Below are 21,149 nucleotides of genomic sequence, written 5' to 3' on the forward strand. Positions count from 1 at the left end.
AAAGAGACTTATAAATATATTTGTACTTTTTATTAACACAATAACTCAACAGGCCTACAGTCAAGATAAAGCAGCAATCCCATTTAACAGTCACAGAGAAAGACTTGTAAACAGAATGGACCACAATATGTTCATTATAACCAGGTTCTGTACTCTTCTTTTTTTTTTCTTTTGCATGATTTCAATTCTAATTTTAAATAAATCATATATGAAGGGTTTAAGATCATGTCATTCTCAGGCAGGTCGTATAATATTAATAATAATAGGTACATAAAAATATGTCTACAAAACAAAATTCACAACAAACAGACAGACAATATAATACACCAGCTATTATACAAGCGTCCTTCTATCATATTAAAATCATGTTAAATAAAAGTCTTCTTTACACGTTTTATTAGATCACCAATTATTTCCACATGGTGGAAAAAACACTTTCCAGCACTCTCCAAAAAGACAAAAAAAAAAAGATACCTGTTAATACTTATTACATGATTAGGCTTTAATGTCCCAAAAAGAATGCTGTGTGTTTTGCCAGTGTTCTGTTATTTGTATTTATTTATTTGTTTTACTTATTTTATGTATTTTTTTTATTATTATTTATTTATTCATTTTTTTTGGGGGGGGTGTTCTCTTTGTTTTGTAAACAGGTTGCAAAAGTGAGGAAAATAACACTTGCATATGTTTAATGTTTAGATGAAGCGTGTTTTTTCTGGAGGAAAACATGCGATAAGAACTCGTGATGGGATTGTTGAAGGCAGGATGAAATGCGTGTTGCGCTTGGATGGAGTTTGATTGCGCAATATCAGTGTCCAGTGTCCTCTTTTTCCCCTTTTAGAAAACGTGCTTTATGCTTTTCATCTAAATAAGTTTTCTGAATGTAATGCTGCGGTGTTCAAGTTCCGACAAAAAAAAAAGTAGATATTGTTTGATCGCACGCTTCAATCCAGTTCGATAGAGATGCAGCGGCACTGTTTGACGCGCTGCACGCGCTTCTTACGCGTGGGCGGCTGCAGGTCAGGGCAGGACAGTGTGTAGGTCATGGTGGTGAAGCGCCTGGGCTTGCAGAACGAGCACGACTGGAAGGCTCCCTCCTCACGGCGCACGTGGCGCGGGATGTAGAATGAGTTACACTGGCCGTAGCAGAAGCGGTTGATGATAGTCTTGCTCACGCAGCCTTCCTCGTGCAGCGTCTGCTTCAGCGGCTGCGTCTTGCACCAGTCGCGCTTCAGGTAGCGGCGCTCGGTCACATGCAGCGCTTCCTGACTCGACTCCAGCACCTCTTCTGCAGAGGACGACGTGCCTCTGCCTCTGCCCGAGGATGAGGATGATGTGGAAGAGCCGGTCTGCCGTCTCTCCGACTCGTTGGGTTTGTTTTTGCTCGGGTTAGGAATGGCGCCCTGGGTGGATCTGGTTTCCGCCGCGCAGGACACAAGAACCCACAGCAAGAGCACTGCGCACGTGAGCTGCACCGATCTGGTCATTCTGCCAAAATATATCGATACAAGATGCAACAAGATTTGTGGACGAGGTTAAAAATACTATTTTGCATTGCAAATTGTAATCACTCATATGCATCCTTTTACTCCAATACAAGAAATACAACTTGTTCATCACGTCCAAAATAAATAAATAAATAAATAAAAAAGGGGGTCCTGCTTTCTTCAGTTTTACTCTTGTACACCTTCTGATTGTTTTTGTTTTTGTGCAGTACTGATGCATGTATAGATGTACCTTTAAAGCAGTCATGTAAAACATTGTCTATTCGTGCACTATATAAAATATATGAATATAATATACAATACATAATATATATGTGTGTGTATAATCCTAAAGTCTGTGTTTTTTCGTGATGATGGTAAATCAACCTGTATAACGATCACAATTAATTGTGGTTATTAAGTTATTAATAACAAATGGCAAATATTAATTATTTGGCATTGTGGAAATATGTGGAAACAGGTTGCAGATACACAGACTACACGTTTAACTAGATGTTCCTCTGTGCATCTAGGGTTAGGCAAAAAAGACAGGTCCTGTGAGTGGAATAGATGAAGAAAATCAAGAACTTAAGAACATTTAAGCAATGAAGAAAACTTGTGATAAAGTCTCACATGTTTATAAATCGGTTTCTTAATCTTATAAAGTGCCAGTCCTCTTTTAGCACATATAATATATTGTAAGTCTGTAAGCACATATAAATTGTAAATGTAACGGAAATATATAAACATATGCATCAAGTATAACTGTAGAAAAATATGCATCAAATATAAATGTAGAAAAATATGCATCAGGGCATTCTGGGTTTTTTTTTTTTTTTTTTTTTTTTTTTGGTGTTTTCTTTCCCATTCAATGCACAGTGCCAAAAATAACTTTTTTGTGTTATAGTGTGTGTGAACGCGCACATAGCCAATCGTTGCTAAGCACAGGAACAGGCCCTAACAGCAAATCAGTTAAGGGCTGAGTTAGATTACAAATTGAGTTACATTAAATTAGATTAAAACAATCCTAATAAACATATTTCGTATATTCTATGCGTATTACTGTTTTACATTTAGACGGTTTCATGAGGCACGCGCACTCTCAGGGCCAAAATGTTCTTCATGGAATTTTTTAAGAAAAGTCCATGTTGAAGTTTTCTGTAAGGGTTTTAAAGAAACCTCGCTGTTACTGTAGTCTAATAGAAAATGCATGTTTTTGCCTGATGTATCCTATTACTCTGAAAATAATTAATGAGATAAGATCCTTAAGGTCTGATCATGCATCTTATATCATGTATGTGCACTACATGTACATGTCCAGGTGCGTGCGTGTGTGCAGAAAGCTCACCTGTCAAGGCTTAATGAGTGCTGTAAAGTCGGGACGTCCAAAGAAAAGGGAATTCACACAGTGGGAACCTGGTGTGTGATCAGTCCTTCTAACCAGAGAAAATCCAGTGAGGAATATGTGGATCAGATATGATCAAGTGCGCCGGAACGAGTGTACAAAGCTCATACCGATGCCTTAAACACTTACAAGCACGCGCACCGACAACCGCGCACGCACGCACGCACACACACACTGATGGAAGGTTTAAGCAGCGCCCGACTGTCTCCTTTTTAAATGATGTTCGCGGCTGCTCTCTGCACATTATTGGCCAGACGCGTGAGCAGACCCCAAACCTTCCGCCCTCATCTAACACTAACACCCCCCTTCATCACTTCCTAGAAGCCACTTGAGAAAAACGGACGAGCGCAGAGAAAAGATGGGAGGGACAGGAGTGTGTCTGTGGTTAAAGAGGTGAGGTCTGATGGCATTGATCTCACAGAAACCCAACTCCATCGAGCAGGTTTGGGAAAGTACCAGAGTCCTAGAGAGGGAGTACATGTACCAAGCTGACAGCTGGCAAATCCAGATTTATAATTATTTTAGTAAAAGTTTTCAATGAGGAGAAAATATACAAACAAGCAAGCAAACACACAGAGAGAAGATAGATAGACAGACAAAACATCTACTCTTTTTTTTTATTTCTGAGTGTACAGTACTAAATCTTGTGTTTGCAGGAGGATGATATTTAGTAAGAAAGTAAACGTATTCATCAGCCTTGCCCTGAGTATGATTTATTCTTATTTTGGGGTAAATAGGTCATAAAGGTGTATACCGGTGGGTAAAAAAACAGAAAGATATTAAGATTTCAATGATGATAACTTAACTGTTGGCCAGAATCAGCAGGAAAAAAATGTACTCCTTCAAACATCCTCCTGAAAGCTGCTTTGCCACTATATGCATGTTTGATTTTGCTGCAGTGAACTCTTTGGAAAAAGGCAAGAAGCAGGGAAATCGACTTACATAGACTTCTTTTATACAAAAGTCAAAATCTTAAATGCTAAAATAATTAAAATGTAAATGTAAATAGTTGATGGAAAACAAACAACTAACGTCTGGGTTAAATATATTTTGGGATGGTTTTTTTTCTTCGTAAAAGAGTAGTTATGATTTCGTTTTTTGCCACACCTGAAGCACCTCATCGAGGGCCAGATAACAAGCTCATAAATGGAACCAGAGGTGATAAAGTGGATAGAGATCTACTATGATCATTTTGGGCTTTTTGCCCAAGAATTTTGCATTGTGGGCTTAATTAGCCGATTAAACGTTCATCAATTTCATCATCTAATTGTCCTTTAACAGGATTTGGTGAACACAACCTGCATGTGTCATGTTTGTGTTGAAGGCAAACTAGGTGATCTGCATTCACAGGAAACAATTCACACAGAGATTAAAGCTAGATGCTTCCAAACTAAATCCAACTAGCAATGCCCATGTCTTTTTTCACAATTTAATTTCCTGTGTTCCTGTTTTATCAATGAGGTCAGACACAATTGGTGTACAAATCCCCTCTAATGCGAATGAAACCATCCGTAAAACTACATGTACTTGTTGAACGGAGGCCTGAGCGCGCTCCATTACACTCAGGCAGATGTAGTTAAATCACCCTGGAAAGGTAGACCTACATGTGTAACATAGCCAGTACAAATTACCTCCTTTACTTGGGTCCTTATCTAGTGACACCATTTGGTCCACAATATAGCTGTATATGTGCATAAAAAGCACTCAAACACAGACAAAATCCTGCTTTTGATTTATGCTTTTTTTTTTTCCAGTTTGACATGAACTGAATTTATTGTGTAGCACAATGGCAGATACTTGATGTTCTTTTTAATGTGCTGTATAAATAAAGACATGACTGAACTTTCAGCACTTGTGCATCCATTACATATGATTGTTTTGTCAGGGTTGGTGCATGATGATGGTGCATGGTGGATGATGGTGCATGGTGGTCACCCAGATTACACCATAGATTTGGATAGTTGGGGAGATTATATATATATATATATATATACACACACACACACACATCTATCTATCTATCTATCTATCTATCTATCTACCGATTTAAAAAGCCTGTGAAATTGAACAGAACAATCAGATTTGATATTTGTAGGGAAAGTATAAACAGGACACGTTGCAGTTGAGGCTGACGTGATTGTTTATTATAATAGTGTGTTGTTATTTTAGCATCGAGTCCCATGGTGATTTATTCCACATGGTCCCAAAGCAATCTGACAACAAATAGCAATTGTTTTAATGTATAAATGAATGTGGTCATGATTCTTGATTTTATTTAATGATGTGATACATGTAAAACTGCTTAATTCTGGTTATTGATTAGTTACATTGTCAGGCTCATTTGTATTCTCAAAGTAAACAAACAATGCAGTAGGACACAGAGAAATCCGTAAGTGCAATGTCCTCCGTCCTGAAAACAGTCTCTTGGCATCAACTTACTGAATATTACAGTGTTGACACCTTCCAAAAATGTTAAATAAAAAAGTAGTAATTTCAGGAATATATATTTTAGGCTAATAAACTATTACAAATCAAGCTGCTTAATGGCAATGTCCACTGTTAATAGCCCTCTGAACCATGTTTGTGTTAAATAGCCTTTACTTTGGTTTCACTGATGGTCACAGGAACACTTCTCAGAGAAACTTGGTAGACAAACTCTTAAAACGTGCAGCGCCGTACTGTGGTGTAAAAAGGAACTTCACGCGATACAAGAACATTGGTTTGTAATGGAATTTTATGCCTATACAAAGCTACATGACATAAGCATTATACATAACAGATTAAGAAAGTTTTGGATATTTTGGAATGTTCTATTCATAAAAAGCAATCTTCACACACAAGTATTTTTTTTTTTTTTTTTTACCACTCACATGAAAATCACTGTTTAAGACTTTAACCATGACATTTGAAATAAAAAAGTAAATAAATAAAACTCCAACAGGACCACGGTCAAAATCCTTCCATCCAGATCACCCAGACATACAGAACCATGCAAAATACAAACAGCAACTCTATCCTCTCACTTTACACTTTTACCTCCTACGTTCAATCTTTCACTTGCTTCACTTTCTTAAGAGTGTTACTTAACCCTCTGCCTTTACACATTAAAAATCAGATTTTGCTAAATTTATTATAAAAAAAAATGTTCAGGCTGATTTTTTTTTTTTTTTTTTACTGTTCAACACTTTTTTTTGGGTGTATAGAAGAAATAAGCTTTATGCAGCAGTATAAAAAAGAAATTCTTAAAGCCCTGAATATTGATCACATTTTTCACATTCTGGCCCATAACAAAAAATGTCATGGCTGAACTAAATGAAATATATATATACACACACACACACACACACACACACACCACACACACACACTAAAAAAACAAGTATAGCCCCAAATCAAATTTCATAAGAAATAAATTAAGACCCCTGAAATAGAATTGTAAAGCAATAAGTTGAAATGACTCATCATTTTATAGATCTATTGGCTTCATAGCAGTGAGAAGTGCGCCGTGTGTAAGGGGGTTCTTGGGTGAACCTCGGTAACCTTTCTCCTCTGCTTGAAGCAAGACAGACTTAACAGATTCAGATGCGGGACATTTTTGGGCTGTTCTGGTGTTCTTAGCCTTGGGGGCCACTTTATTGGTTACGTCACCCAAAACACAATGCTTACTGTTGAATGACTTTTGGGGAGACTCTGGGAGCTTTGGCTTTGAAGAGATTTCGTTACTAGGCAGTGTGCAGCAGACCATGACAGGTTGAGGAGGTTGTTGAATTTCCTGGAAATGACCTCCATCTAAACTAACTGCTTTATTAATTGAGGATCCTTGACTTCTTGTGCACCACCCATACCTGGAGTCTTTCCTCTGAACCAGGGAGTTGAACCTCTGGACTGACAGCTGTACCGGTGTCCTTTGGAACTTCAAAGGAGAACGAGTTTTGACATTGGGCGAATTGATAGTCAGCTTGTTGAAACGCTGGACATGATCAGCCACTCTCATCTGACGTGATGCCTTTGGACCAAGCGTGTCTGCATGCTGACTTAAAGACCTGGAATTTTTTTCTAACAAAAGGGGCTGTTTGGCCTTCTCAGAATTCAATTTATTGAGCTCCTCAGTTTGCACTCCGGTTTGCTCTCGTTCCGAAAATGGTGTAGACTGAACTGTGAGTAAGCTGTTTAGCCTGAAAGCAACAGGGCTTTGGATGTCCAGGGCATCAATCAGCTGGCTGCAGTCTGCAGGAGCTGCTGAATTGTCTCTAAACAGGAAACCACTCTCATTGTCATCACTTACTGAGGCCTTGTGAGCATCTTTGACTAAAACTGAACTATCTGCAGATTCAAACAGTGTACTGTCTATGTGCAGAGGAGACAATGGAAGAAGTTCGATTTGTCCAAAAGAGATATTATAATCATTCTCCTTCAGAACTTTCTGTGGTGTTTCAACATTATTCTTTAGTTCACCTGAATTTTGTAAAAGTGAAGAGGAACATAAAGAACCAGTGGTATCTTTCACAACAGAAGTATCCCCCGTTTTCTCTTTGTCAGTAGTATGACACTTGCTGTCAGATACGAGAGCTTCCCCGACCTCCTGAAGACTAGGAGCTGACTGAGAGCAGTCCTCTTGGGAAGAATCTGAACTAGTCAAGCTCTTAGCTCTAGTAACACAGCAGAGGCTCTTTGGAATGCTGCTGCTTATGGCTGGTTTGCTGATGACTATGGTTGGTCCAGAGCGGTAGCTGAGATACTCTTTCATTGGTGTATCAGAGAAAGAATGTTCTGTGATTTCATCTAGGGTTTCCCTGCTCCAGGACGTCCCGGGCTCTGTCACCTTACAAGGGGTCAGTAGGTTGTGCTCAGGTTCACCGAATTGGTATTTGGTTCCTGTAACGCAGATTTGGCAATAATGGTGTATTGCTTTACTTCATACAACAGCCACATACAAAAAAATCTCTAACGCTGCAAACCAGACTACAAATAATGCAGTTGATGAGGAAAGAAAATTATGAAGTCGTTATGTTCCCAAATCTAATGAACGTATAAAAGTGGCCCGTATATTATTCGCTTATGAATTTGCTCAAGTGTAAACAAATTCCAGTTTCTGTTGATCATATTTAGCATATGATATCTAATGATACGTGATATTCAAATTTTATGTAACCAAGTTATTGTACCATAAAACACATTTTCACTTAAATTATAATCTCACACTGTATGTGGGCAAGTTTTTTGTGCTGTGAAAAGGAAAAAAACAACTGTAAGCATGCCATAACTAGACTGTTATAGCTATAAATAAATGCCATCAATCTGCTAAATTGGCTGTATTTAGAATCAAGTTATTACCAATAAGTAGATTCACCTTGTATTTAAAATAAAAATACAAAAATAATTTGTACAAGCAGAAAAGTTGAACACAAACTGCTCTACCTGAGCTTTACTAAAAGGTTTTCTTTTTCCTACTCTACATTTACCGTTACTCCGAAATTGTTGAACTAATCTGCCGAATCCTGTATGCTCTTTTATAGTTGTAAACTTATCAGTGCTTCATTCTGATGCAGCTTGATCTTTTTATGACTCGGATAAACAACCCAGTTTGTATAAGTCTATGCGCTCAAGGTTACACAACTAAGTATTAAAGTGCAATATCTGAAACATAACTGGGGACATTTACAATCGACACTAAATGCTGCGCATGTTCCTTTATTATTTAATGGCTTTTTTAAAAACAGGAGCTTTAAAAAAATAAAACATTAAAATACAGCGAAAACACTCAAATACTGACCTTCTGTAGCACTGTTTGTGAGTACAGCTGGGCTAAATGCACCGTCTTTGAAGTGAAAAGCGGTGACGCTCTCTTGTGTCGCTAGGCGCCAGCCAATGACCTCTGACCCTTTTGGCACCGGTTGAGAATTTGAAATGACACTCTGTTGGAATAAAGGCACCTTCTTTTTAAACCCTGACCTATGTGACTCCTTTTGAAATGCTGTAAAGCAGCCTAAATGCTAAACTATCATAAGAATACAAAAAATAAAAATCAGTAAATAAATAAAAATTAATAATCGAGTGGCCAATGAGTGGAGTATTAATATAGATTTTATTTTGAGCAAATGGACATTTCAGTATAATGCATCAGGATAAAAGAAAAACCCAAAAACCAGACCATTTGCCAAAAAAGCTCGTTGAAAAAAAAAGTTAAAAATGTTAACCATTAGTGTCTTTCATTCTTAAAATATATTTATTTTTTAGTTACAGTAATATTTTTTAATAGAGCTAATAAAGTACTCTTCTCTTAAGATCATATTAATACAAAATGTGCAAATTTAGCCACCATCACAGAAAACATGTACATACAAAGACATCACAAATAATAATAAAAAAAATTATATTTTAAAATTAACAAAATACGCATTGCTTAAGAAAATTGCGTATTGCTTATTTTTTTTCTTATCTTCCCAACATCTTAATTCCTCATCCCAAGTTATGTTCAGTGATTATTTTTATTTTGATATTAAGTGATGTGCATGGCATTTATACTCATGTCATTTAAACAGCCACTGCATTGTTTTTTGTTTTCAACCTTCAGCAGCCTGTTCACTAGGGAACAGACTAAACTGTAGTGTTCTCTATATAAAATTTTAAAAAGACAGCTAGATGATAGTTGTAGCAGTCAAATTAGGATTTCAGATTTCCAGATACTGCATCCTTTTAAAGCGACTATCCCTCTGCACAGAGGGCAATGTCAAATGTCAGATTTTTACTTATTAACAAGAAATGCTCTGTTATATTATTGCCAAAAAGAGAGAAATATATTTAACAAAAGAACCAGCTATTTAGTGACAAATATAGACAATCAAAGGTGGTGACAGACAGCCACAAATATTATAAATATCCTAAAATGTATAATATTTATGATTGTATTACAGCCTTTAAATATAATCTAATCATTAAGTAAATTACCAGCTATCCAACATGCAACATTCGACATGCACAGTGAAACAGACATGCGGTTTTCTATAGCACTGACAAACAAGGAGACTGAAGCGGTTGATTAAAGTTGAATTGTGCAGTTTCTTGAGGAGGCAGACAGAGATGATGGACTTACACAATCTCGGTTGGTTTTTCCAAGGCTGAAGCGCAGACGCAAAGACTTTCTCATACTCTCTTTCTTGGCCACCCTTGGAGAAAAGCAGCCAGCTTTTCCTGACTCAGCTCTTATTTAAATATATATATAAAAAGAGAAAAGAAACAATGTACAAATTATTAGGTGATTTATATCAGAGTTCAGAATTTGCTTTTTAATTTAATCTGTTATCCACCAGGGGGCGCTTTTAACACTTAATCCTGTTTCGAATAAAAGTAGTGTGGAGCAGTCTACCTGTAGAAGATATTTAATGGTAGTCCTGGACGAGTTTCAGTGCATTTAACAATATCTAAGCAACCCTTAAAATAAAAGTATGACAAATTTAGCAAATTTACACTAGAGCCAATTTATACCACAGTCCTATCAAAGAGAAATAGAAAACTAGCATGATGCATTTAAAACTATTACGCATTAATGGTTAACTTGTACAAGATCATAACACGGAGCAGGTAATGAGAGGATGATCTAAGAGGCATGCTGTTTGAGAATTTTGCTTTCCTATGAAATGTTACGTGTATTCTTGTATAAATCCGTTGGGTGTGTTTGCAAGTATTAGGATGATTGAGATGTGGGGTATGACTTTGATTACGTGGTTTGTCTGTAAAAACTATTTTTTAGCATTTGCTAAATGACTCCCTGGTGTAGATACGTCTGTCTACAAGGGATACAATTTTTGATCGCGAAATCTTTGATTGCGTTTTAGGCAGTGTTTCTTCTGATGTACAATGATGGTATTATCGAAATGGTCAACCAATGTATAACATTGTTCTGGTACTTGGCACTGTATGATTGTGTTTTCATATGTAGTGTTGATTTCAGACTCTTGCTTTGAGTAAGCAGAGTAAAGGAGAGGGTGGTGATGGTGTTATTTAGGAAATAGGATGTTTCCTTAGCTATTTCATTCTTGATTGGCTTAACAGTACTTTAAAGCATATTTATGTTAACGTGTGTAGTTCTATGGATTATTTTGTATGGTATCAAGTGTAGATTAGTGTGTTTAGGCATGTTTGGTAAAATTCGTAGCTATAAATTTCTCAGTGTATTATTGCTAACCATTTTTTTGGAATAATAATTGTAGGATTGGGTTTGGTTGCTATTTTACATATTTTTAATATTTAGATATTTACTTTGTGTTTTCTATTAGATTTAATTATTTTAGTCCAAGCCTCAACTAGATTTCGTAATTATGTAAAGGTGTCCTAACATATGCAACATTTAACACATATGTAACACATGTACTCAAGAGTGGATGATTGTAATCTCCGTGTTTGTGAAGCCAGGGTTACGGCAGTGAGTTTGGCTCTCTCAGGGATGTAAATGTATTGTTTTATTACATTTCCACCAAGCTGTTAATTGTCACTGTAACAACTGGTTAGGGAGCTGCGTTTTAAGATAAAGCAACTATGCTACTCAGCATAAATTTGAAGCATATAAGACTTAATATAGTATATAAACATGAGAATGCTCTCCCAATGCCCCATCTAATGAGATTAGATTCACTGAATGGTGTCTTATGTGAATTAAATTTATTTGAGAGTGAGGAGTTTCTGGCAGGTTCTTTTTCCATGAACCCAAATGACTATTCTGCACGGTAATATTATAATGCTGTTTTATAAGCACATTTCTTAATAATCTATGGATCTGTTCTGTTATGACTCGTGAGCATCAGGTTGCGAAATCAGCTCGCTCGTGACATGATGGATTTAAAAAGCAGCAAATAACAGCAGCAGTAAACGATTATAGTTTTAATCACTGTTGTGGTTTTTAGCAAATGATGTATTTATACACCAATGCATATTTTTTTTTTTTTTTAAGCCTGTTAGCTTGCTGAGTTTCTCCGTTTTATTCTCTTTTATAGCATTTGCCTACTACAACAGTTAAACGTGATTTAATGCGCCTTTAGTATGTTCAAATGCTTGTTTAGTTAATTTAAGCATACACCATTTAATTATTATTACAAAATGTAATTAATTATATTTGTCCGATTAATTAATCATCATAATAAGGGTTAGTTGCCACCCTACTATCATCATCATCTTTCGGCTTCGCCCATTAGGGATCGCCACAGCAGATCATCCGTCTCCATACCCCTCTGTCCTCTACGTCTGCCACTTTCAACCCAACTACCTGCATGTCTTCCTTCACCACATCCATAAACCACCTTCTTGGTCTTCCTCAGCCCAACTATAATTATTTATTACATTGGCATTAAATATGTAGGGAACTTAAATATATAATAAACAAACAAATTTTAAGGACAGGGCTAAAATGATTCAATGACCAGAAAGATGCTTTAAAATGGGGTCAAATTGATTTTCTATATTTTTCAAGAACAATAGCCATTTCTAAACCAAAAAAACCAAACAAACAACAATAATAATAATAATACAATTTGCTCGGCAGACATCTCTTTAAGCAACCAAAAGATGCAAGAATGCAAAACTCCCTGTTTCTGTCAAAATGAATTGATGTTTCTTACCTGTTAATAAGGTTTCTCTGGTTCAGTCTCCTGCTCTTTCTTCTTGCTGAGCTGGCAGTCAGACGGCTATTTTTACTGACTGAGGGCGAGCCACATGAATCCAAGGTTCCTGAGGCACTGTGGACTGAGACAACCAACAACACAGATTTAATCTCCTACATGAAACAAAATGTTCCCAAAGTGTCTACTTTTATTAGTGATCAATTAAATATTATATTAATGATGACAATTTTAACATGTTACTAACAATACTGAGAAATATCCATGCCACCTATTGGATAGGAAACAATTGGATTGGATCCATACAACAAAATTGTGACATAATTCATTTTGAAAACAAGCATAGCAGTAACACAGCAGTTATCTTAAAATAAATTGGAGATAATTGGCTGTAAATAGCATCTGATGGTAATTTAAAATCATCTGTACCTGATCCAGGTGTGAAGTTTCCTCCAAAAAAGGCATTTGGTAGAAGTTCCAGTCCGAGGTTCTTGATAGACCTGCGCTTTTTGTTGGAGAGTCCACAACTATGTTCCTGCTCTAGAGTCAGTTTGCGCTTTGGGGTTCCAATAACAGGGGTACCAGAGGAAATGACTAGAATTCAAGATTGGATTCAGTTAGATGCATGAAATAAAAACATGTAGCAGCTAAAAAGCCAGTTTTTCTTCCTCAACCATTTCATCCATGACACATTGTCTCTTGGCTTTTAGCTTCTGACAGATATGCATTAAGTTTAAGTTAGTACCCTGGTTAGACTTGACTACAATGGTGTGTGTACATATAACTGCATCATAATTAATTTAATGCACATACACTGACTATAAAATGTTTCGATCTATAAAATCCATTGTATTCTTCTTATTCAATCTCCCCTGGTAAACCATATGTATAATGGACTGGTATTTGAGAAAAAGAAAGAAAAAAAAAAAGGAACTGACTTGTAGAAAGATACTGGATAAACTGAACACACATAATGAACAGTCATTAACTATGTGGAATTTATAGAGCAGAAGAAGCCAAGGTGGTATGAGCAAAGCACATTAAGACTAATCAAAATCAGCTCCATCTTTTTCGAATAAAAGATGGTATGTGTTCTCATTTAGAAAACAAAAACAAACAGGCAAGCTAAGAACTTGCCCTTTATTTTATATAGCAGTGAAAGCATGCTTACACCAGAAATAAAGACTGCAAAGCTTCAACAAAACCTCCAACCTAAATAGTTACGTATGTTCATTAACAAGAAATGCCAGCAAGCAGATTGTAAGAAACACTGTACTACAACCAAATCATCGTTTCCCAGCCTTTTGCTTAAAGCCAAACAAGCAGCATTTTTTTCTATTCCACTTCATGCATATTAAGGGCTAAGAAAGAAAAATAGCAGTTTAGCACAAGAGTATCTGTATAATAAAATGTTTAAATCCTGTTTCATAAAATTCTTTCCTAGCATTGAGCCTTGAATTCCTCTCCTAATGGTGATCTTTTGATACTTAAAATTATGGCTAAAAGCTTTAGTTGCTGTAAATATTTTCCCCTGGTATTTTACATCACCAGTCTGAACAGTTCTGAATTTGAAGCACGAAAGAAAAATCGGATAATTCCTTGTCAATTTGTCTGTAAAGCATCTAAATTTGTTAAAAAAAAAAATTTTTGTACAATCCAAGTCGGCTCTTCTTTTTTTATTTTTAAAATGGGCTGTTCACGCAATGTTCGAAACTACAAAGAAATTTGACAATAAATAAAAAGTTTTCAGCCATGAAGCTGCTCTCTAGCCTGATGACCTGCTTTCAGCCAATTTGTCTACACAGATTTCAGTGACTGGATAAATTACAGCAAGGAAATGGAATGCTATGGAAACTGTTCTACCATGCAATTATAAATGAATTAAAGTGGTCACTGTGGAACTGCAGCCATTTTGGGCATACACTGCACGCTGTACAATGCATGTTCAGTTTGTTCCACTATATTCTACACAGTGGTCCACTATGGACTCTAAAGGCTAGGCTGAAAAACGTTTTCCCAGTGACTGAATTTACTAGTGAGTGAATCTGCCCTAAACTCATCTACTGTATAATAGATAGTGAGGCAACATAACCTTCATGCATTTAGCGGACATGCAGCCAAGCCGAACATGAGCATACCCACCTGTTCCTTCAGGCTGAGGTGTATCTGAAGGGGTTCTATTACTTTTTAACTTAGTCAGAGCTCCATTTACCATATCTGGAATGCAAGACAAAACCACTCATCTGTGACGGCCTATGTTTTTTTTTTTTTTTTTAACACCTCTGTTCCACTGTATGTCAGGATACAAAAAGCACTGTTATAAGTTGTAAGACCACTGCTCTCTCTTACCTCCAAAACTTCGCCTGCACCTCTTTACACCAGATGGTGTGCTTCCTTGCTCTACAGCATCTGAAGGGGAAGACACTCCAGATTCACCACCGAGCATGGCTGGAACGTTGGCCAAAATAAAGTCTGGCACCACACCTAAAAATGACACAAACTAAATATTAGGACTGAACTGTCGAGTTAAGATATACTAAGAAAATAAAACTGTAGATTGCTTTTGCTTAAGATTCTTATTCACCTCTTAATCATAATCAATAGTACTGAAATACATACCTAGATCCTCAGCATTATCAATGAGGCAGTGCACAACAGCAGCTTGAAGCTTTAGTCTTTTCTCTGTGTTAGCATTCACTTTCTCTGTTCCCTCACCCCAATGAAAAAGGTTTGGGGCGAAAATTACGGAAAGATTGCTGCTGTCCATCTTGTTTTCAGCAGATCTGTAACAAAGGTGAAAATGACTGGAAACCTGAAAGGCACTACATTACGGAAAAAGGACTGATGCTAAAGGTCTACTACTAGGTCGTGACAAAGCACAAGACTAACAATGAGTGATTAAGTCATTCAAATGTTTTTAGCTTACCTCTGAGAAACCCTTTTCAGGAAGCTGCAGAAGTAGCGCAGTGCGTTTAAATTCTCATGCATCAACACACAGGACAGCAGAAGGGTTGCTGAAGTCCTCTTCTCTGAAGTGGGCAGCTCCTGGGCTTTTAGAAAGCTGCTCTGTAGGTCTGTGCTCAGAAGAGGCTCAGGCAGCTCCCTAAAGAACTGCTTCAGGAGTCCAGCTATGTCTGAAGGCAGTGCACTGGACAGGCACTCTTCTGCCTGATCCAACTTTACCTACAGTGTCAGAACAAGGCAGTCACTGTTTAACATGACATCCCAGTCAGGGCTTCTCATAAGAAAGTCAAAAAGAAAGTCAAGACAGGTCACACACCCTTAGTGCCTTCACTCGAACAATAGAACCAGATTTTCTAAACAGGCCCTCTGTGTCCAAATGCCCCAGGAGGCATGTACAAGCATCCACGAGGAAGCTAAATAGGGAAGCACATGTTAGAGCTGTATGTCAATTATATTAGCAAAATTTTTTGCAGATGTGAGTTTTACTACAGACTTTAATTCAGATAAATCTTTTTTTTTTATATAAAATAAAATGCAATTGTGAACTGAGAAAAAAAGAAAAGAAGAATCTTACCATGGTAAGTCTCCATAGTCAAGCACATGACAATGTGGTAAACTCTCCAAAGCCACCCCAAAGACCTTTGCCTGGGGAAAAAAACTATTATTATTGCATCTTTTATGGAAAAGATTTAAAACTACCGTAATTTCCAGACTATAAAGCGCACCCTTATATAAGCCGCACCCACTGAATTTGTCAAAGATTTTTATTTTGAACATAAATAAGCCGCACCTGTCTATAACCTGCTGTCTACACTGAAACTAATGAACTTTACACAGGCTTTAACGACAGACACTAAATGCAATATTTTGCGCTTCTATTAGGAGCATAGCGATATTTTGGGAACAGCATGCCACTGCATTCTTCCAGTAGTACTGCGTGTGTGGAGACCCGGGGATTATGTCCTTTTTATTTCTGATGCTCATTTCTAAGTTTCTTTGACTAACCCTTAACGCTGTTGCCAAGAAAAATAAAAAGCACGAGTTTTGGAAACCTGTCTGTGCTTATATGATTTCTGTTGTAACTGGAGTTAGCGAGCTCTCTCTTCACCCAGACTCAACGCGTTACAACGGCTTGTATCTAAACAGTAAGTCATTGTTCTCTGTCTTCCTCCTTCCTTTCACAACTACAGTGGTACCTTGACCTACGAGTGCATTAATGTACGAGTTTTCCGAGGTACGAGCGGTCATTCGGTAGATTTTTTTGCTTTGTTACACGACCAAAAAATTGAGGTGCGACCTCGAGACACCGCTGCTAGATGGTGAAGCGAAGCCAGAAAGCGAAGATTGTGACAAAAATTAAAATAAGCAAAGAAGAAAAAGTACAAACTTAAAAAGTTTAGGGATACGTAGTGTACAGGAGTGATGCTAAAAAACGAGTTTTCCCTCCGCCTCCGATTATCGCCTCTACCCCCCCTCCACACACACACACCCCACCGGCGTTTTCGTTAGCTCAAGTCGTCTCATCTCCAAAATACACTGAAAATACACTGATTAAAACCTTATTATATCTTTACATACTCTTTCTATTATGTTTTTAAACAAGATTTGTTATTTAGAAATGTATTTTCCAATTTAATAACATCAAACATAAAAACGGGGTGTCATTTTGAGGGTTGGAACGGATTAATGCCATTTTAAGTATTTTCAATATAGAAAACTGATTTGATGTGCGAGCAAATTAATATACGAGCTCATCCACGAAACGAATTAAACTCGTAGGTCAAAGTACCACTGTATTTCTCTGGGGAGTTTATCTTTTGTCATCGCCGTGCGCCACCGGTGGAAGTTTTTCTCGCGAACACAGAACACAGGTGAGGTGCTTTTTTTCGTTTCCGTTCGGAAATTTCATTGGTCTAAATGTTATGTCGCTCAGTTTTTTTTGGCTTGAAGTTTGTGAAACCGGGAAAAACCCGGGAAATATCCATAAATTAGCCGCTCCGTTGTTTAAGACGCGGGGTTCAAAACGTGGGGAAAAAGTAGGGGCTTATAGTCCGAAAAATACGGTATGCTTCTTTTTAATGCTAATTAGGCTATAAATCCTACTTTGATTTTAAATTAAGCACCTGCTATATTTCTGATCCTATACAAGAGAAAAATGTCAAGATGCTTGTTAAGACGCTCCTTAGCTGTGGGGCACAGCAGTTTTCGAAACCGACTGAACAGCTGCTTCAGGTCAGCCAAAATGAATTTAGGTTTTGAAGGGGGAAAAAAGAGAATGTGAACAATTCTTTCGAAAAAGTGAAACATCTAAACATTGCGCAACTTCCCAAATCTTCAAATTAATTTACTTAAAATTAAGTAACTGAAAACAAGTAAATCCAGTTTTAAAAATACTTCAATATAAAAGCCCATTCTTCACAGAGATGTAAAACTGCAAATTAAAAGGGAACGTCACAAATGAATTAAATTGATATCAGTTGCAGGGTTCTACACCTTCCATTTTTGCAGTCTGTCATATGTTCATATTCTTTTCCTAGTTTTAAGTTATTTATCAATTGACCAAAAAAAAAGCACATTTCTAACCAGTTTAATGAGTCTGCACTACACTCAAAACATACCAGATGATATGTTTAAATCCATCACAAGAAACAGTGCAGTTTACTACCATTTGAGTTTTTAGGCATTCTATAATGTGCCACTATACATTCCTAATGGCTCTAGCCTGGTGTACACCTGGCATTAACATCTGTCTCAACTGAACCAATCATTAGCTAAACAGTCAACCCCCAGTTCTAGTCACCTGAAATTTTAAACGAATTTCCAAAGCTCTTCTTGGCAGAGGAAAGCCAATAAATGTAAGATTCGATGATGGAAGCTACAAAAAGCAGTTAATTTCACCCATGATTAGCTACCTTTTAAAGTTTTTATTTCTGTGATTGGTTCAAAACATGTTAGAGACACTCACACAAGTATGTACTAAGGTGCATCATAATATCTGGTGTGATGGCGTATTCTAAGAATCATCTAAAACAAAATCCCAGGTGGACGGCTTTCAAGAGAATTCTAAAGATTTCAGTACGGTTCGTTATGAAGTTTATTAAATAAAGAAATAAAAAGTCCTGGCTACCTATGAACTCTTGTGGTGCAAGAACAAAAAGTTTTGGCTAGCATCGGGAAAGAGACTAATAAAGGAATTGTGGAACTGGAAATTAGAGAAGTGCTGTCTAACCACTTATGAGAGTCACAATAGGTCAATGGCATGAGGCATGAGTTGGTTTTGCAGGTTCGTCAACATAATTTCCTCTCTTTGCTGCTCACAAGCTTTAACACTAAAACAGAAGTTCATTACATGAACTGCATTACAGGGACCTGACTAAGCAAACATCCCGGTCTGTTGTTGAACGTTATCATTATACTGAGATCCAAAATTTCTAAAACCTAGTCAAGCTGCTTGCACCGAAGTCGCAACACCGTTTTCACCCAAACCACTTTTTCTAACTGCTTACGATCCCATCGACTTCCGTATTTTGCACTGCTATAACTACTTTACCTTCTATTCTACATACATTCACCAAGCTCAGCGTTGTCCAGTCAGCTGGATTTTTTTTTTTTATTGTCCCATAACACACAATAAAATAATGTAAAAAAAAAAAATAACAAAAAAAAAAAACACAAAAGCATTCATAGATTTACATTAAAGACATCCATAGACTTGCAGTGACTCACGTTTTAGGCTTCATTCGTAACGTTATAGATACAAACTCCAAAACTCCCTCACATCCCGAAGCCTCTACTTTCTCACACTTCATCTATCACGCAATCAATGAACCATTAACACACTTTCACTTAATCTTCCCATCAATGCCACACAATCAACCTGTATCACGGTTGATACCTCATTACGGTCAAGATGAGGAAAAAACCCTGAGAGGAACCAGACTCAAAAGAAACCCATTCTCATCCGAGTGGCACCAAATCCCCATTCATTATGGTTACATCACTGTTGAAGTTTGCTAGTGATGGGCGTTTAAATACACTACCGTTCATGCAAACTGCAGTCTTAAGCCATCATAGCAAACTTAATATTATGACAGTTTAATCCATCCTCATAGTCCTTGAGTTGCTTTGTAACTTAATGAATCTTTAGGCTGTTCATGTGGAACCAGCCTCAGCTGCACAGAGTGGTCTTCAATAGACTCCCCACTCCTTTCCTTTCTTTCAACTTCAAATTAATTTCAAGCTTACAAAAAAAGTTTCTCTTTTAGACCAACTTGGTCAAGTCGTCTCCTGACTTACTCTTTCTCACCCTCATGTTTTATGACACATGCAGGAAATTGGGCCACTTCCCCTACAAATCAACCAACATGATGCACCAAATCACTCAAAATCCACCAACATGATGCAGTCTGGAAACCCTTCTGTAAACCTTAAAATACATGGGATTTCAGAAAAAGTGCGCATCAAATGCAGGGTGAAAGTGTTGAACATTAAGAGGAAAAGTTACACCACAATGCAATACAGTGAAGGTTGGATTCACTCACCGTGTTGGCTGGCGTGGCCTTGCTGCTTTTGCATTTGTTCCAGTTCTTCGTCTTGATGCCGAAGGTTTTTCGAAGGTGCTGCACGGCTGCCAGACGCATCAGATTGTTTTCGGCGGTCTTCATATCGCTTCTTTTTTAATCTTACTATTATTATGACTAAGTTTAACACACCGGCTTGTCGCAAACAAGAATACAACTGAATGCAAATGCAGAGATCAGCTCCACTACGCGAGTTGGACTTCTCCAGCCTCACTCCATTGCAGGACTGTTCATTAAAAGCAGGAGCTCCAAATACAAAAGGGAAAACAAATGCGTTTTTATCGACTAATACAGCGATTTTTACTCTCGTCGTTCACTGTGTGAACACAAACGCGTAGCCAATCACCTGGAAAAGCGCCGCTACCTGCTCTTGTGTGTTTCAAACACGTTTACTGTGCTGCTCCTGTACAGTCTCTATGAGCGCTTTAAGCTGATCAGCCGGCCTACCTGTTCAACATGTTGAAGTCCCAACGACTGCATTTACTTCTAACCAGAATCATAACCGTCTTTTATACTTAAACAACATTAAATTATTGTGTTTTTCTCTCTCTTGTCCTCACCCACCACTGGTTAGCTCTCTGACTACTTCCTTTGTGGACGCGTTTCAAACGGCAGCGCTCAGCCCCAAGCGCAACGCCATTGGCTGCACAATCACGTTCAAATTTCGTAGCGCCGCGTCACCGCTGGTTGATTGGTTAGTCTCTGGTCACGTGCTTCCTCTGGTCACGTGCTTCCTGGCTCAGCAGCGCTAGCCTGCGGCGGAAGCCGTTATGTAACGAGCGGAACAGTAAACAACACAAGGCAATTTTTCCAGACATGGAGAGTCAGTCTTAATAACTTGCATATTGTTTGACATATATTAGCCATATATTATTTAATTATGCATTTAATTTCACATATAATGAAAAATAGACAAAATAATGCATACCCGGTTGGATCTTCGTTTATTGATGCCTAGAAAAGACTGCGACTAAAACAAGTGCAGGAAATTGCCATAGTTTATTTATTTTATTTTTTTTATAAAACATGCTGCAAAAGTCAATCAAAACGAATTTTTTTTAAAAAGTTTTTATTCTTTCTGTAAAACCTGGTACCGAAAGATGAAGAG

At 37.4% G+C, this 21,149-nt stretch overlaps 2 protein-coding genes across 3 annotated transcripts; both read right to left on the reverse strand.

Moving 5' to 3' along the window:
• Positions 1 to 15: 15 nt before the first annotated feature.
• On the reverse strand, positions 16 to 3,199 carry grem1b (gremlin 1b). Its single transcript, XM_083550586.1, has 2 exons — positions 2,830 to 3,199; positions 16 to 1,485 (listed from the first exon to the last, which is right to left on the reverse strand). The coding sequence occupies exon 2, from the start codon at positions 1,482 to 1,484 to the stop codon at positions 942 to 944; it is 543 nt and encodes a 180-aa protein (XP_083406712.1). The 5' UTR covers position 1,485; positions 2,830 to 3,199; the 3' UTR covers positions 16 to 941.
• A 2,403-nt stretch (positions 3,200 to 5,602) lies between these two features.
• Positions 5,603 to 20,654, reverse strand: arhgap11a (Rho GTPase activating protein 11A). 2 transcript variants are annotated; one of them, XM_083549652.1, is made up of 12 exons: positions 20,003 to 20,654; positions 16,036 to 16,106; positions 15,778 to 15,874; positions 15,424 to 15,680; positions 15,117 to 15,280; positions 14,847 to 14,981; positions 14,640 to 14,714; positions 12,927 to 13,091; positions 12,498 to 12,621; positions 9,980 to 10,088; positions 8,660 to 8,801; positions 5,603 to 7,761 (listed from the first exon to the last, which is right to left on the reverse strand). In XM_083549652.1, exons 1-12 carry the CDS (start codon positions 20,123 to 20,125, stop codon positions 6,353 to 6,355), a joined length of 2,871 nt encoding a protein of 956 aa, XP_083405778.1. In that variant the 5' UTR covers positions 20,126 to 20,654; the 3' UTR covers positions 5,603 to 6,352. The 2 variants fall into 2 exon arrangements, with proteins under 2 accessions (XP_083405778.1, XP_083405779.1); XM_083549653.1 differs by lacking the exon at positions 14,640 to 14,714.
• Between the last annotated feature and the right edge of the window lie 495 nt (positions 20,655 to 21,149).

This window comes from Silurus aristotelis (assembly GCF_946808225.1).
Source record: "Silurus aristotelis genome assembly, chromosome: 9".
Lineage (NCBI taxonomy): Eukaryota > Metazoa > Chordata > Actinopteri > Siluriformes > Siluridae > Silurus > Silurus aristotelis.

Excerpts from the sequence above, each read along its gene's own strand:
- grem1b (XM_083550586.1), bottom strand. The coding sequence starts at position 1,484 with ATGACCAGATCGGTGCAGCTCACGTGCGCAGTGCTCTTGCTGTGGGTT.
- arhgap11a (XM_083549652.1), bottom strand. The coding sequence starts at position 20,125 with ATGAAGACCGCCGAAAACAATCTGATGCGTCTGGCAGCCGTGCAGCAC. Across the intron at positions 15,875-16,035 it reads GACTATGGAGACTTACCATG|CTTCCTCGTGGATGCTTGTA; the intron begins GTAAGATTCTTC and ends TTCCCTATTTAG. Across the intron at positions 7,762-8,659 it reads CACAAACAGTGCTACAGAAG|GAACCAAATACCAATTCGGT; the intron begins GTCAGTATTTGA and ends TCTGCGTTACAG.